The 14497-nt window shown below is 36.9% G+C and overlaps 1 protein-coding gene across 1 annotated transcript; it reads right to left on the reverse strand.

Moving 5' to 3' along the window:
* Positions 1-5224: 5224 nt before the first annotated feature.
* LOC101162403 (putative all-trans-retinol 13,14-reductase) lies at positions 5225-14053 on the reverse strand. The gene is made up of 11 exons (XM_004080596.4): positions 13853-14053; positions 10382-10564; positions 8644-8885; positions 8369-8564; positions 8058-8255; positions 7863-7982; positions 7418-7556; positions 6960-7069; positions 6672-6838; positions 6407-6566; positions 5225-6259 (listed from the first exon to the last, which is right to left on the reverse strand). The coding sequence occupies exons 1-11, from the start codon at positions 14007-14009 to the stop codon at positions 6090-6092; spliced, it is 1842 nt and encodes a 613-aa protein (XP_004080644.1). The 5' UTR covers positions 14010-14053; the 3' UTR covers positions 5225-6089.
* Positions 14054-14497: the final 444 nt, after the last annotated feature.

The following is a 14497-nucleotide window of genomic DNA, read 5'->3' on the forward strand; positions in this document are numbered from 1 at the left end:
CAATTTCACAACCTTCCTCAGCTTATGAACCTCCAGATGGAGGATCTCATTAGGTCACACCAAATTTATCTACATAAAGACAACCAGTATGATTGTTTTATATTATCACTGCTGGAAAATCCAAAATTGTTGAGAAGAAAAGCTCCTAAGATTGGTCATGTGTGTTCCTAAACCACTGAGAGCTGCCTCTGATCCCATCAGAGCCCCCTCCACTGTCTCAGACAGGAACAACTGCAGACAAAGAAACGGCAGACTGTATCAAAAAGAAGGAAAAACTAATACAGTTTGGAAGATGGACTTGTTTCAAAGGATAAGAGAAAAGACATCACCTGAAAATATCTCATATATGAGTCATTTTTCAAGCATTTTCTGATGCAGGACCCAGTTTTTACTGGGTCATCATGTTCTCCTAAATGCATTCATGGATAATTTTGCAAACCCATGAAGGCTTGCAAAACCTTTAAAGATGATCAGCAGAGCAAAGCTTTATGGGTTAATTTTTTTTTATTTTCAGGTACTTTAGGTATTTCTCAAAAGTTCAGATGTTCAAATTGTGCATTTGAGCTTAAATATTCACTTTGAAAAGTTTGCAGCTTTCTTACCTCTCTTGATTGTTGCTGTAAGAAACGTGTGACAATGAACTGATGCAAATCAAACAAATATCAATCATATATAAATTAAAAAAACATGTGTTAAACAATCAAATCTGCATTTGTACAATTAATTATACTACTTTGATGTTTGCATTTATGCTACATTTTCTTTCTTCTTGTTTTTTATATCATTTTAAGTCTTTTTATTCCCTTTGCTGTCAGTTGCTATGGTGACAAACAAATTTCCCACGTGTGGGATCAATCAAGTATTTCTGATTCTGATTCTGATTCGTTTCTGAGACGATAAGGCACCATTGGAAACTTAGACATTCCTCTCTGTTTGGGCTTCCCTGCATTTGTCTTGTCTTCTCTTATTCAAATACCAACATAGAGCATAATTTATAAGTGAGTGTGAAGAGCAGCCTCACAGGAAATACAGCTGGGAAGGATAGAACTGTGTTGGGGCCCCACGTCACCATGGAGTTTTAAAGGGGAAAGCTCTCAATCTGAAGGCCTCATCGTAGATATCTTTACTAAATCCTTGTTGTGTCAAGATATAGATTATGTTTACCTGTGTGATGTTTATGGAGGATAATATTTGAAGCCATAAAAGGGGAGGACCTTCATGAACACAGTTTTTACAATTACAGAGCCTTTCAAATACAAGAATTAGGTCTTTTAGGGTGTTAAAATGAGAGAAAAAAAGAGTAATCAAAAAGGACATGAGTGGTTCTAAAATCAAAAAGGCTGTCAGCATACGGTGATCAAGATTGCTTTAATTCCACAGGACAGCTGAAAAATGAGAACTTGGAAGCTCCAGCAACCACAAAGTTGCCTGCAGTCTCAGAGCAAAGAGTTGGTGTTGTTTCAGACATGATTTTTTGAAGATAACAGGAAGCAGGACATTAGAGGCCTTTTCTTTTTAGAGGGGGAATGTTTTGAAAACTGTTTTTTATTATTGCATGGTTTACTGTATGGACTTGCTCAGTGTTGGTCTATGAAGTATTTTCTGGCAGAGAGGAAAAAACAGTGGAAATGCAAAAAAAAGCACTTTGCAAAGCTGACCCCAGTCAGAGTTGATCAGTAATCTTTGCAAAGAAGAAAACTATTTTTACACTTAAGTAAATCCTGACTAAAATGTCAAAACTGCTTCAAAAAGGTTGGAATGTTTTATTTTTCATGACCTTGAGTGACAAAAAGAATGTGTTTGAAGGACCTTTAAATTGCCACATTGCACCGTTAATCACCTGCTCGTGTCTTCAGGCCACATATGTCTCCCTGTCTTCTGGGCCACCAAAAAGGAAATAAATGCTCTTCTTCTTTCTTGCGAGCCGTCGGACTGGTAGCAGCTGTAACTGTTGGCTCAGCCCGAGCTGTGGGAGGCAGCGGCAGGCCAAAGGGGAGGAGCTTCAACATCTGGAAAAGAAGGAAATCTGGCTGAGCGCAGAGGCAACAGCAATGTGAAAGCAGACTGAGCCAATCCTGCTGCTACACTGTGACTTTATTTGACAAAAACACACATTTAACAGGGTAAGATAAGAAGAGCATTGCAGTTTCTGTAGATTGTTCTTCCTTGTCATGTATTTAAACCAGTAAAGGTGGTAGAAGAAGTACAACTCTGTGGGCCTCTCCATGTGAGATCAAGTTTAAACATGTGGGAGCTGCCTAAAAAAGAAATTACTAGTGAGAGAGGTCCAAGTTCTGCTTCTGCTGGTCAAAAAACCTTTGGCTTTGGTTTCTGCTGGTACCCTTTTATCAACATATTTTTATTTCGCTTATCCTCTATATTTAAGATCTTTTCATCTCAGCAAAAACAAATGTTTCACCTTTTATATGACGTCCATCAAAGATAAATTGGTTCTTCGCCATATATAAAAGTATTTATATGTCACGGCACCACAGAGTGTAAATTAGAAGGAAGAGGTTGTAAACATCTTATGTTTAGAAACACGTTAATCGAGCTAAAAGCTGATTTAAAAATACTTTTCTTTTGGATAAAAAAATCTCAAATCCGGGGTGTTTGGGAGTAAAATGTATGCTTTGTCGATAATCAGCCATCTCTTTAGCAGAATTTCTACCTTTCTTTTTTGTTCTTCTGTATAGTTTAAAAGATGTGCACATCATCATCTATTTTTCATTTCTTTCTCTTTAAATAAGAATATGTATTAGCTCTTTATTAACTAAAAACAAAGCCTTAAGGGTCAAACAAGAACAACAGATGCATTTGTTTCTCTGATCAAAACTAGATTTGTGGTATTTTCCTGTTCACAAGATTTACATTTAGAAGTTTACTGTGAGCGTTTGATATGTAACACTTCATAAGAACCCAGATTAATTATTAACGAAAGTTTTTATTCTAGACTTTTTCTTTTTTATTTTATTTCCAGCCTTCAAATCAGAAATTCACAGTAATTTTGTCAAAAGTGTATTTAGGTGTATTTCTGTTCAGTATGTAGAAATGAAAAGTGTCATTTGGCAAAAATCTTTTTTTATAAAATAGTCAATTTGCATTAAATGTTATGCAGACTGAATTGTTGGCCCACACACAGTTTTACCTCACCAAGCCCCTGTTGTCTAAAATAATACAAATACTTTAATGCTGTAACAGTGCATTATGGGTAGCACCAGAAAGGCCTCTGGATCATACAGGGATAAAAAGAGGACTCTACTTTAGAGTCAGAAATGTATTCCAATTCTTGTATGATCAGTGAGAAGGGAGGGTGGGTGTGACAAAGCTTTTTGCGTCTGTTCTACATCTGACTTTCAGCTTCAGAGGGATGCTGATGAATGTGTAGAGCTCCCTCTTCTGTCTCAGCTGTTCAGGGGAACTATAGGAGGAAGCTTTGACTGAGTTTTGTAAAAAAAAAGAAATCTCATAATCTCAGTAAAAGAAGTTCATCCTTGTTCACAAGGATCAGTTCATTCTGTGATGCAGTTCTGGCTCCTTTTTTGTTTTGGTCCAGAGTGTTGTTAAAGTTAATATTGACATAATCCTAATAATGACTGTAATTGGTGGCATTTCAATTAGATTTTTAATAATTTATTAACATATTTACATCAGTTCATTAAATTTGATAAGCTGTACATTTTATTTTGTGGGAAATATTTACTTTTTATAATAAAAACAGAAAATGTGACTTTCTTAAGCAATGGAAATTGGGATTTTGAAACTCAGTAAACATCACTCTGTAAACACTATCAACCAAGACCCATCCAAAAGAGTTTCAACTCAACCAAATGAGTGGTTTCACCAGCCAAGCAGCAGACAGGCTGACTCCCGGGACACGTCACTTGGAAAAATGGCAAAAACCATCATGGTTTTGAACCGGCTAAATCAAGTTTAGATTGGTGTCTGAGTCAATCCGAGGAAAGTACATCTGGGAGTTACCATCATGTTAATCAAGCTGTGGAAATGATAAGCCGTAACCCCTGAAGACCTGGCGTCCACATTTGTGGACATCACGTATTGGGTTAAATTACCACAGTAGCTAATCCTGCTTAATTGGTGCCCTGTCTAAGAGAAATAAAGAAGGCTTAATAAACAAGAGCCCTTATGCCTGAACTTATTTCCAGCTATGAAAAGAAAAATCACTTACGTTTTTGTATTCATCTAGATAAAAAATTTTAGTAATTTTATGAGTACAAGTAGTTTGGTGTATACGTGCATTAATAGGTGTCTAGAGGTTAATCCACTAAACCAAAGTGATAATATTAAACCCCTACTTGTACTTTTTAGTTTTTTCTGCAGTTTAAATATTTTTATATCCCTGAATAGAAAGCTCTAAACTAGAAAAATCAGCTTCCATTTGTGTCAATATGATTTTTCTGTTCTTGAAAAGCAGAAGGATGGAGGTTAACAGAGGAAAAAAGGCTCTTGCTTCCCACCGCTTTCCTTACAGAGGGTTCATTCTTCTCCTCAGATCCCCTCAGACATCCCCTGTAGGCCACAGTTTGTCAGCCAATCTGCCCAGCGTTTACTGAGGAAATGTTCACTTAGTGCAGGAAATCTGAGGTTTCACCCTGAACGTTTGATTCCTGCAGAAAAGCAAACAACAGCAGGGTTACAAGTCAGGTCAGAACAACATAGGTGGGAACTAAACCCAGAGGACTGTCGAGGCCTCAGCTCACCTGTGAGGGATGTTCACGCCATCAGGAAAAACGTTTGAATCCTGTTGAAATTGTGTTTATTTTCACTTTATATTTGAGTTGTTTGTCTTTAATTGTTGTTTTTATCATGAGAACAACTGTAAAAAATAAAGTTTTGCCAGATAAAAAAAATATTGACACCAGTAGATTTCTGAGGTTCTTGTCATGCCTTCAAACTAAAAGAACAAAAGCTATTAAAAAATGATTCGTTTTTATAGAATAGATTTGTATATAAGAACCTTAAATATATATTATATTAAGTTTATAGTTTAATTTTTAAACAGTGAGGCCACCACAGAACATGTGGTCAATTTGGCAAATTTATGATTTGTTTGTGATGTTTTTTAATTTATGTTGTGGTACAGTTTGTTATGTTGTGTGCCATTGCAGTCAGCTGTATGCTGATGTGCTTCTTTGTGCATAAGTGACAGTTTATGATAGAGAAAACAATCAGCTTTCTTTAAAATAAATACAAGAAACTGCACTTTGGAAGAAAAACGTTTTTTTTATTAGGAGTAACACAAGAAAGAACAACAAAACATTCTCCTCCCATGTTTTTGTCTAACAGGACTCACTCCGAGCACCTTTTGATCTATTTTAAAAGAGTCCCAAGTGGTCTTTTAATTAAGATTTTGTTGTTTTTTTGGCAACCTGTGTAGTTTTCTAGGACATAGTTTCTGCAGAAATTCTGAAATTTGCCTCGTAGTTGTGGATGGGACTATTGTTGCAACCCAGCCCCCCAGCCCCTCCTCGTTGCTGAGAGCTTTCTGTTTACACACTATTGAACCAGATGCCAGCATGGACAAGGAAAACAATGATATAAAAGGATCTCTTTGTTTACAATTGGATGCTTCAGAATGGGACGGAGCAGGAAGCTTATGGCCCGCCCAGCGTTTTCTTACATCACAAGTATGATCTTTTTCAAACAACATTTTTTCGTCTGCTCTTGATTCACCACAATTTCAATAAAGAAATGCTCAGAAATGCAATATTGAGCTTAATCTTCTTTTTAAATGCCCTTAATCATGAGGAAAATGCCACAATGAAGTATTGCGTGATGTATTTTCAGTTCCACCAGTTTGAACCCAAAAACTAAAAAATACTCCCCTGACCTTTTAAAAAAGGTCCCACTTCAACCAATCCCACACAAGCACCCATAGAGGTTCAGTTTGATACTCCAATGTAAAAAATTGATGCTAAAATACAGACTGCACAACATTTACTGTATCATTAGCTTGCCACCCAAGACATACAATATTTCCTATATTTTTCTCTTAGATTCAGTCAGGAAAAGTCCTGCATCATGTTTGTAAGGCTTCTACTCTGTCCTGCAGGGAAGCAATGGAGCTCTTACTGCAGCTTCTTCTTGGCCTGGTGGGCCAGCTCTCTGGCTTTTCTCCTCTTCAACTTCTTCTTCAAGAGAAGCAAATCGATATAGACGATTTGATCCAACACTGTGGAGGCGCAGAGGAGTCCTCCATGCAGAGCACCAGCTATTCCACAGCTGAACACATCTTGGCCTGAAAGAGACGTGCAACAATGCAAAATACAAATATTTTTAGTTCAGCTTTGCTTGTTTCCTAAAGCTATTTTTCAAACTTGTAACAACCTAATATAAGGTTGTTACAAGGTTGTATATAAGAAAGTTTTTAAATTCCGTTTTATACCTGAGATGTAGAGGTTTTTGACAGGGGTGTTGCACCTGTTCTTAACAACTGCCTTGGCGTAAAAACGTTCCAGATTGTGCTCTGCAGAGTACATGGCACCCCGCTGAGATCCCAAGTAGTGCATGTTTGTGAGTGGAGTGGCTACATCCTGGAACACCAACTGGAAAAATTATGTGAAAAACAAAAAAACAGTCAAATCAGAATTGCAAATAGGTGCTGTTTTAGTTAAACATGTGCAGGTCTGAAGGAAAATGACAGATCCCACCTTATCTTTGATTTGGGGGAATAAAGTGCAGGCCCAGTCAAAGAGGTTCTTAGCAAATCTCATTTTGTAGTTATTGTATTCATCCCCCCTTTTGCGCACAGTTGTGTCCTTCCACTCTTCGAACCATTCATACTTAACCATGGTGAGTATGGTCATGCAGGATTTTCCTATAGGAGGACAGAATCATCACAGTCTGAAACATCAAACTAAGTTTTTGACATCTTGCATGTGTTTATGGTGCTTTAATCCCAGCCTCTATTTTCGCTGTGGAAAATAAGTCATGTGTACCTGGATGCCGTATTTTGGCCTCTGGATCTTTGGCTGAAGGCACTGTGATAAACATCATGGGGATGTTGTCAGGGGCCTCCTCTTTGCTTAAAGCAAAGAATTCATCCATCCTTATAGAAAAAGCAATTAAAATTAAAGTTGTCAGTGGCGTCGCATGTGCTGGATTCTCCTACTGTAATATCTTTTTTTGGAGGGGTCGTTCATTATGTTAAAAATTTTGAACAGGCGATTTTGGTAAGTTTTTGAGAAAGAAGAATTGCAAAAATGGTATGGTCTATGATTGCTAAGGGCCGTGATTAAAATGAATTTCCACTCAAAAGCCCAATAATGCTCAAATTAAACTTTCTGCCTGTTTGATTGAAAGTTCCCCTGCAGCAAGTTCAAGCTTGTTGTTATGCAACAGCACCCCCTTGAGGCCGCTCTCTTCCTTTTCTGTAGGGTTTTTCCTCAATACTCACGACTTGTCCATGTCATTGTCCTTGTACAGCCAGAAGTTAGTGGACACCAGGCCCAGCTCCTCCTCAGTTCCATCAAAGCCAGAGAAGACCAAAAGTGAACCTCTGCCGTGTTTCATCATGTTCAGTCTGTCCTGGATCTCTAAAAGAAGATTAGAAATCAGGGGTGTAACGATAAATCAATTTAAAATTGATCTTGGAAAATACCATTTGGATTGAGACACAGTAAGTTTATACTATAACGTAAAAATGACCAAGTGCATCACATCCGACAACACGCTTCATAGCAGCAAAAAAAGATCAATGTTAAAAATTAACTAATATCGACTAGGAATCGTAAATTATGATATGGATGGAATTGTGGGTAAAATTAATCATTATGCCCCAATAAAAAATTTTGTTAAAATCTTTTTGAAAAACCTGCATTCAAATCCATCAGGTTGCTCACCTTGTTTGACTTGAATCTCTGGTGGGAGCAGTTTCTCAAAGGTGGAGAAGATGCCGCAGTTTGAAACCACCACAGGAGCGTGAACCTCCACCTCCTCGAGGCCTCTTCTCACCTTCACTCCTGCCGCACAGCACCAACAGAACGTTTTACCTTCAAAACATCTCTAAATTTCAATGGAATTGAGCAGTTTCCCACCATAAGCTGCCCCCTTGTCATCGACCAGGATCTGAGAAACAGGAGCTCTGACTAAACAGTTCCCTCCATGTTTTTGAATGGTGCGGATGATATGGAACGCAATCTCACTGGCGCCGCCCTTGGGGTAGTAGGCGCCACGTTTGTAGTGGTGAAACAGGAGGGCATTGATCAGAATGCTGGAGTCACTTGGGGGAACACCTGCATGTTCAGAAAAAAACTTTCAGTTTACTGATAAGAATTTAAATGTCCTCAAACAAGTCTGAGTGTTGAAAACCCTTTAAATCTGCACATAGCAATGGTTGAGGGCCTACCATAAAAAAAGTAGGAAAAGATGACTTGAAGATCTTTATTTGTGGTTAAATTGTTCACAAAATCTGTTGCACATGTGCCTGAGAGACGGAAAACAGGAGAAACAAGGTTTGCAATTCCAGATTTCAGCAGGAACAGAGACAGCCACTGAGGAATCAGCTTCAGAGTGGCCAAATAGTGGGTTTTCTTAGCGGAGAGCTGTTGAAACATGGAGGACATTTAGAGACAGTTATAGAACAGGAATTTTGAAAAAAGAAATATAGGAAACTATTGCTACCTTCATGATTTTAAAGAACGTCTCTATGGCTTCGGTCTCATCAGGGAACTGTTTCATCAGATGGGTTTTCATTTCCGTTTTACCAGAAACTATTGTGTACTCTCGTTTATCTTTGCCCTGGCCGATCACAACGGTGTCAAAATGTGGATTAAGTTCCTGAAACTCCAGTTGTCCTTCAGTGATCTGGTCAAAGGCGATTCGCAGGAGACTGTTCTCGTGGACCTGACCTATGTAGTGAAGGCCTGGACAGAAGAGAACAGTAAATAAAAGGTCACTGTTGTGGTTACATACAGAAAATAAAAGTTGATTTAAAATAAAATAAAATATGTTCCCAAAATGCCAACTCGGAAAAGTTTTATAGTAAGATACACTCAAGGTTGTTTAGTAGGGATTCAGCAATTCACTTTCCAAGTTTCAGCTTCAAACCTCGATTTTAGGGTTTTGTTTCGGTTGGATTTTTTATTTTTTATTACAAAACAACAAAAAATGAAAAATTCAGAAAAATCTTTAAAATTTGCTATTAAACAAGTAACAATGAAATGGGTTGGGATACAGTTGGGTTTTAAACCAGAATTTTTGTTCACTGTGCCTTGAAAAAACAGGGTTGTGTCAGGAAGGGCATCCGGCAAGAAAACTCTCTGACAAACCACCTGTGCCAATCAGTGAAAGCTGATTCGGAGTGGCGACTCCTAACAGCAAAGACCGAAAGATGAACAACAATTGAGGAACAAACTGGTTGCCTGAAAGCTAAGCATTACTTACATTTTTTTTTTTACCAATGCTTGTATTAGGTACCAAAAATCTTATTACTATTTTATGGATTAGCATTACTTTTGTAAAAGTTTTGATTTTGCGCTGGATTACTTCAAAAACTAACTGTAAAATAACAAAGTTTTTTTTTTTAGACTTTCCAAACTTGTTGAAACCTTTAAATTAGGACCAATCAGTATCGTCTTAGATTATACACACATTCTCCTGAAAATGTACTGATTACTGCATTATTTCCTGTTTGTCAGTGAATATTTTTGGTGCCTTTAAGTAAATCTGTATCAACTTTAATAGTGATTACTGAACTACTTCATTTGTCACTCTTTCTGTGTTCCCTGTGGCAAAAGTCTTTGTTTTCTTTTCTTTAGAACATGTTTTACATTTTATTTTAAAAAGGGGTATCATAAAAAAAAAAATTCAGATTATGAAGAAGAAGAGATGGTTAAGTATTAATTTTAGCTGCATTCAGAAATCTCACAACTTCAATTAATACCACTAAACGAACCTTTGCGAAAATGCAAACTAAATTACCCTTTTTGTCAGCTGGAATTAACATTCAGGTAAACTGAATTCAAATGAAACAAACTGAATAAAATACTACAGATAGTTAAAAAACTTAATAGAAAAATATATATTTTTGGTGTGTCAACACCTGGGATTTCATAAAATACTTCAGCTGTTTTAATCTTCTCTTACAATAGGATATTTATGACAACCTTCTCCTATTTTATTTTTATTGTTTTAAATTTGCACTTTTGATTAGACAAAACATTTCTCTCTCACTAATAAAATTAACTATTTTGTAATGCTGCACATTAATTTTCAATTCCTCTCAGTTCGAGACCATTTAAATACCAAATATCTGTGACAATTCCGGCAAAAAATTAGATTTTAATTAGAAAAAACACAATCTCAGGCCTATTCAAAGAAGAAAATGAATGCATCCGTCATGACACAATCGTAAACTCACCAACATCAAACTCAAAGCCTTTCTCTATGTAGGTGTGGCAGCAGCCTCCTGCCTGATCATGTTGTTCTAGAACCAGAACCTTCTTCCCAGCTTTGGCCAGCGTGGCTGCCGCTGTCAGCCCACCGATTCCACTGCCGATGACGATCACATCCAGGTTCTTGGGAACTTTGGAAGCACTGAAACCTGGAGAATAAAATACTGCTGTTGACATGATCACCTTATAGTATTTATGTTACAGAAATCAGTCTATTATAAAGGTTTTTATGCAGATATTATGATGGTAAAACGTTGAGTGACACAAAGTAATTGCATAGGTCCACTATTATACACAATATGTACAAATGATGGTTAAGAAATGCTGGCATGCTAATATTGCTGATGATGCAACATAAGATTTAGCTATGAAGTCAACCTGGAAAGTAAAACAAACCTTGAACAAGACATATTTGTTAAATGCTGGGCTGCATAGTGGTGTGGGGTTAGTTCTCCTGGTTGGTTTTACCTGGGTTTCCTCCCACAGTCTAAAAGTATGCTTCATAAGTTAGTTGGTGACTCTAATTGCCCCTAGGATTGAATGTGAGTGTGTGGCCCTGCAGTGGACTTGCAACCTGTTTATTATTACTTTAAACCAAATCTTATTTACAGTGAATATGTAACCGGAAGCATTCAAGTTTATTTCCTGTTGAAAATAAGGGGTGTGTAAAAGGTCACAATTATTTTGAGGGAACTAATTACTATTTCGAGGAAATAAATTACTATTTCGTGGAAACGAAATAGTAATTTGTTTAACCAATGACAGGTCACATAGGTTACATTTTACAAATGCAAAAAAAAGGCACAAACTAATTGCTTGATGAAATGAGCAAAAGTTGGCTTTTAATAGAAATAAATATCAGTACTTTGTTTGGGAACCTGAAGGTTTCACGCTGCTAAAATGTAAAACACATTTGTGGCATTACTTTTATTACCTTTAAGAAGTAATTGAATTTATTCTGCATCAAAAAGACACTTACATGAGTATTGGTATGTTTAGTATTCACTAAAAAAAATTAAGAGCTTTCCATTGAATTTGAGAATATTTTTGTAATCTTCAACATGTATATTTTTTAGCAAAATGTACAGAAATATGTTCCTTTCCAACCCCAGGAAAAAATAGCACCCATCCTGTTGGAAGCGAATGGGTATCCCTAATAAACAAGCAAACCTTATGTGTTTAAGTTCTCACAGTTATCCTAATTAACATGATACAGTATGTTATATAACTCAGTCTGAAGGTTGAAATGTGTTTTTTTTCTGTCATAAACACTGAACTAGATCTCTGGGCTGTTGGTCAGACCATCTTTCTGAATCTAATTTAGATAAAATGCTTGAATAAAAGTGTCACTGCACTTCTGCTCATTTGAGAACTAGTTTATGACACATAGGTGTAGAGTTTCCACCAATTTTGTACTTAACTTAAATGGATAAATAATCAATAGGTTGATTATTGACACATAGGTTGACACACAGGATGTGTGTCTCCACCTCTGCATGAGGTGGAGATGCTAATCCCCCATTTGATTTGCAAAATCCACACAAATAGAGGAGTGGGTGTGGTCTAGGAATAAAGAAGAGTATGGGTTTGGGAATTTGGAGTTGTAGCCATCTTGTTCTGGTATTTCATATTTCTTCATGCAGGCAGTAAATGGGTGTCACACAATGAAAGGTAGGTTGGAAATGAAGTTTAAATTTGTTTGGGAAAAGACCTTTTCTTGGACCAATGTGGTCCAAGAACCAGACAAAAAAGTTTTTCCTCTGCTTTATATTTTGTTGAAATTCAGTCATTTATGCAAAGACTTTCTCTGTGGATAACTATATTTACTAGCATTTTGTTAATATTTTCCACAGCAACTTTACCTGCAATATAGATTTTGAAGCTATTTTTCACACCGCCCTTGACAACACGTGTTCAAGCAGCCACTTCCACTGATGTCATTAGCTACAGACACACCAGGCATGTGTCTCATGTTCAAGAATGCGCAAAACTCAAGACAATGGTTTTCACACTTGACAAGCTGGAAGAGGCTTCTTTTTCTTTTTCTATTGTTAACTAGCACATGTCCGCCACCTGTAATGCTGGAAAAAGCTGCGACATGCTGAAGCAGTTCTGATCTCACGAAAACTGCACCAGATTTTTCCTTTCACAGCTATACTCCAATCCAGAAAAAGACCTGGTGTCATTTAACTTCGGCAGGGTACAGACTGCAATTTTTTATTTTATCTCCACTATCAAGAAACGATGTAAACACATGAATGCAAGAGTTTTTGAATGCATAAGGCCAAAACACAAGTTTATGCGTGTTTACATAGACTTGGAAGGGGCTGATTAAAATGCAAATTGCTAAGAGCAGTGTAACTAAACACGCGTACACATGCGTATCAGATTTCGGCTTTCAAAACTCTCATGTTCACACGTAGCTACACACGGTTTTACAACTGCTTTTGGGCTTTACGTACAAAATATTGAACGCAGGTTAAAAGCTAGATCAGGGACTGGGATTTGGTTGTGGCACATGGATGACATCCCTTTTAATTCACTGGAGTGCCAACAAGTTGAAAATTGATCATGAAGGAGAAATGAATAATTGTGGTTTGTGCCCGGCCAAAATTATATGACACCCAGTCTTACATATATCCAAATAGAGCTGTGAAAGAAAAAGCCAAGAGCGATTTGCATCGCTTTGACATTTCCCACCAAGCCTCTTCCAACTGTAGTTGGTGGACATGCGCTGGTAAACAGTAAAAAAGAAAAAGAAGAAGAATCCCCTCCCTACTTGAACACCATGGGCTCAACACACGCTCAAGAACCTGAGTTTAGCCCATTCTTGGGCATGTGTCACATGCCCAGTGTGTAGAAGCTTGAAAGTACATTTTTCTTCCCTTCATTGCTTTGACTTTTGTAGTCATTGCTGCTCTCACTCTTCAGCCTCATTCAGTAGGGATGTCAGTCTTCTTTTTCTTTGCAAGGCGGGTTTCTGAGGAAACTCTCAGCTGATTTTTCTCTTTTTCATTTCACTGTATTCGCCTGATCTTTGATAAAGCTCGATGTAGTAATGGTAAAGCAGGTCTTTTGATAATATCAGACAGCGTGCTTTAACAAATAAATATGTAAATGTTACTACACTTTTATAAACGGCAATAGAAAGCATTGTGTAGTGATGTGATTCTGCAAAGTTTTATACTTCCAATGGATTTATGTTAATATAAGTTTAAAGACATTTTTTTACTATTTTTTTTTTGCCTTAAATAGATATTTGTGCAAATGTGAATTTAAGAAGTTAAAGGTTTTAAAAGTTTAATAGTTCTCTTTTTAAATATTTCTTAAAAATTAGAACTACTGATTCAACATGACATTTATTCTTATGAATTGAGTTTCAAATACATTATAATTCCATTTTGTGCCGGGTTTTTTTTGTTTTTGTTTATTGTTACCTTGCTTGATGATCTTGTCTCGATTTTTCTGGTCAAACTCTCGAGGTCCAGGCGGTCTCACTGACTCTGAGGAGAAGGCGCTGGGCTTCCCAAACAGGTACCAGTATGTACCACCTGCCCACACAACCAGACCCAGTACGGCAATCAAGAGCCACATGTTTGAATGAAGGAAAGTCCGTCTCTTTCTGTGCAGCAAAGCACCTGGCTGCTGTTCTTTTATTGTTAGGGGCTAGGGTGTGGAGAGGAACTTGATACAAACAGCAGTAAAGATAAAGTGAGGAGAGACCCATTTTTCCTGTGATGAGAGAGTACAAACTGATAAAAGCTTATTGTAATGCAAATGGAAATGTCAAAAATATATAAACGAGTTATTTGGTATATTTGTTTAATTCAATAATTAATTTTAAAAAACTACACAAAAAAATTGTTGAAGAATGCAAGCTTTATTTCAAAGAATAAACTTTCCTGCATTGTGTAAGCCTAAAAACTCCAAGATAAAAAAAATGCCTACATTTGATAAATGGTATCTAGAATTGGTTTTATCTAATAAGGCAATTTAGATAAACTTTCAAAGTAAAAGTCTACATAGATTTCAAAAGTTTAGTTTCTACTTTATGGTTTTACAGCTGTCCAAATGAGAGAGAA

The sequence above is a fragment of the Oryzias latipes genome, chromosome 19 (assembly GCF_002234675.1).
Source record: "Oryzias latipes chromosome 19, ASM223467v1".
Classification (NCBI taxonomy): domain Eukaryota; kingdom Metazoa; phylum Chordata; class Actinopteri; order Beloniformes; family Adrianichthyidae; genus Oryzias; species Oryzias latipes.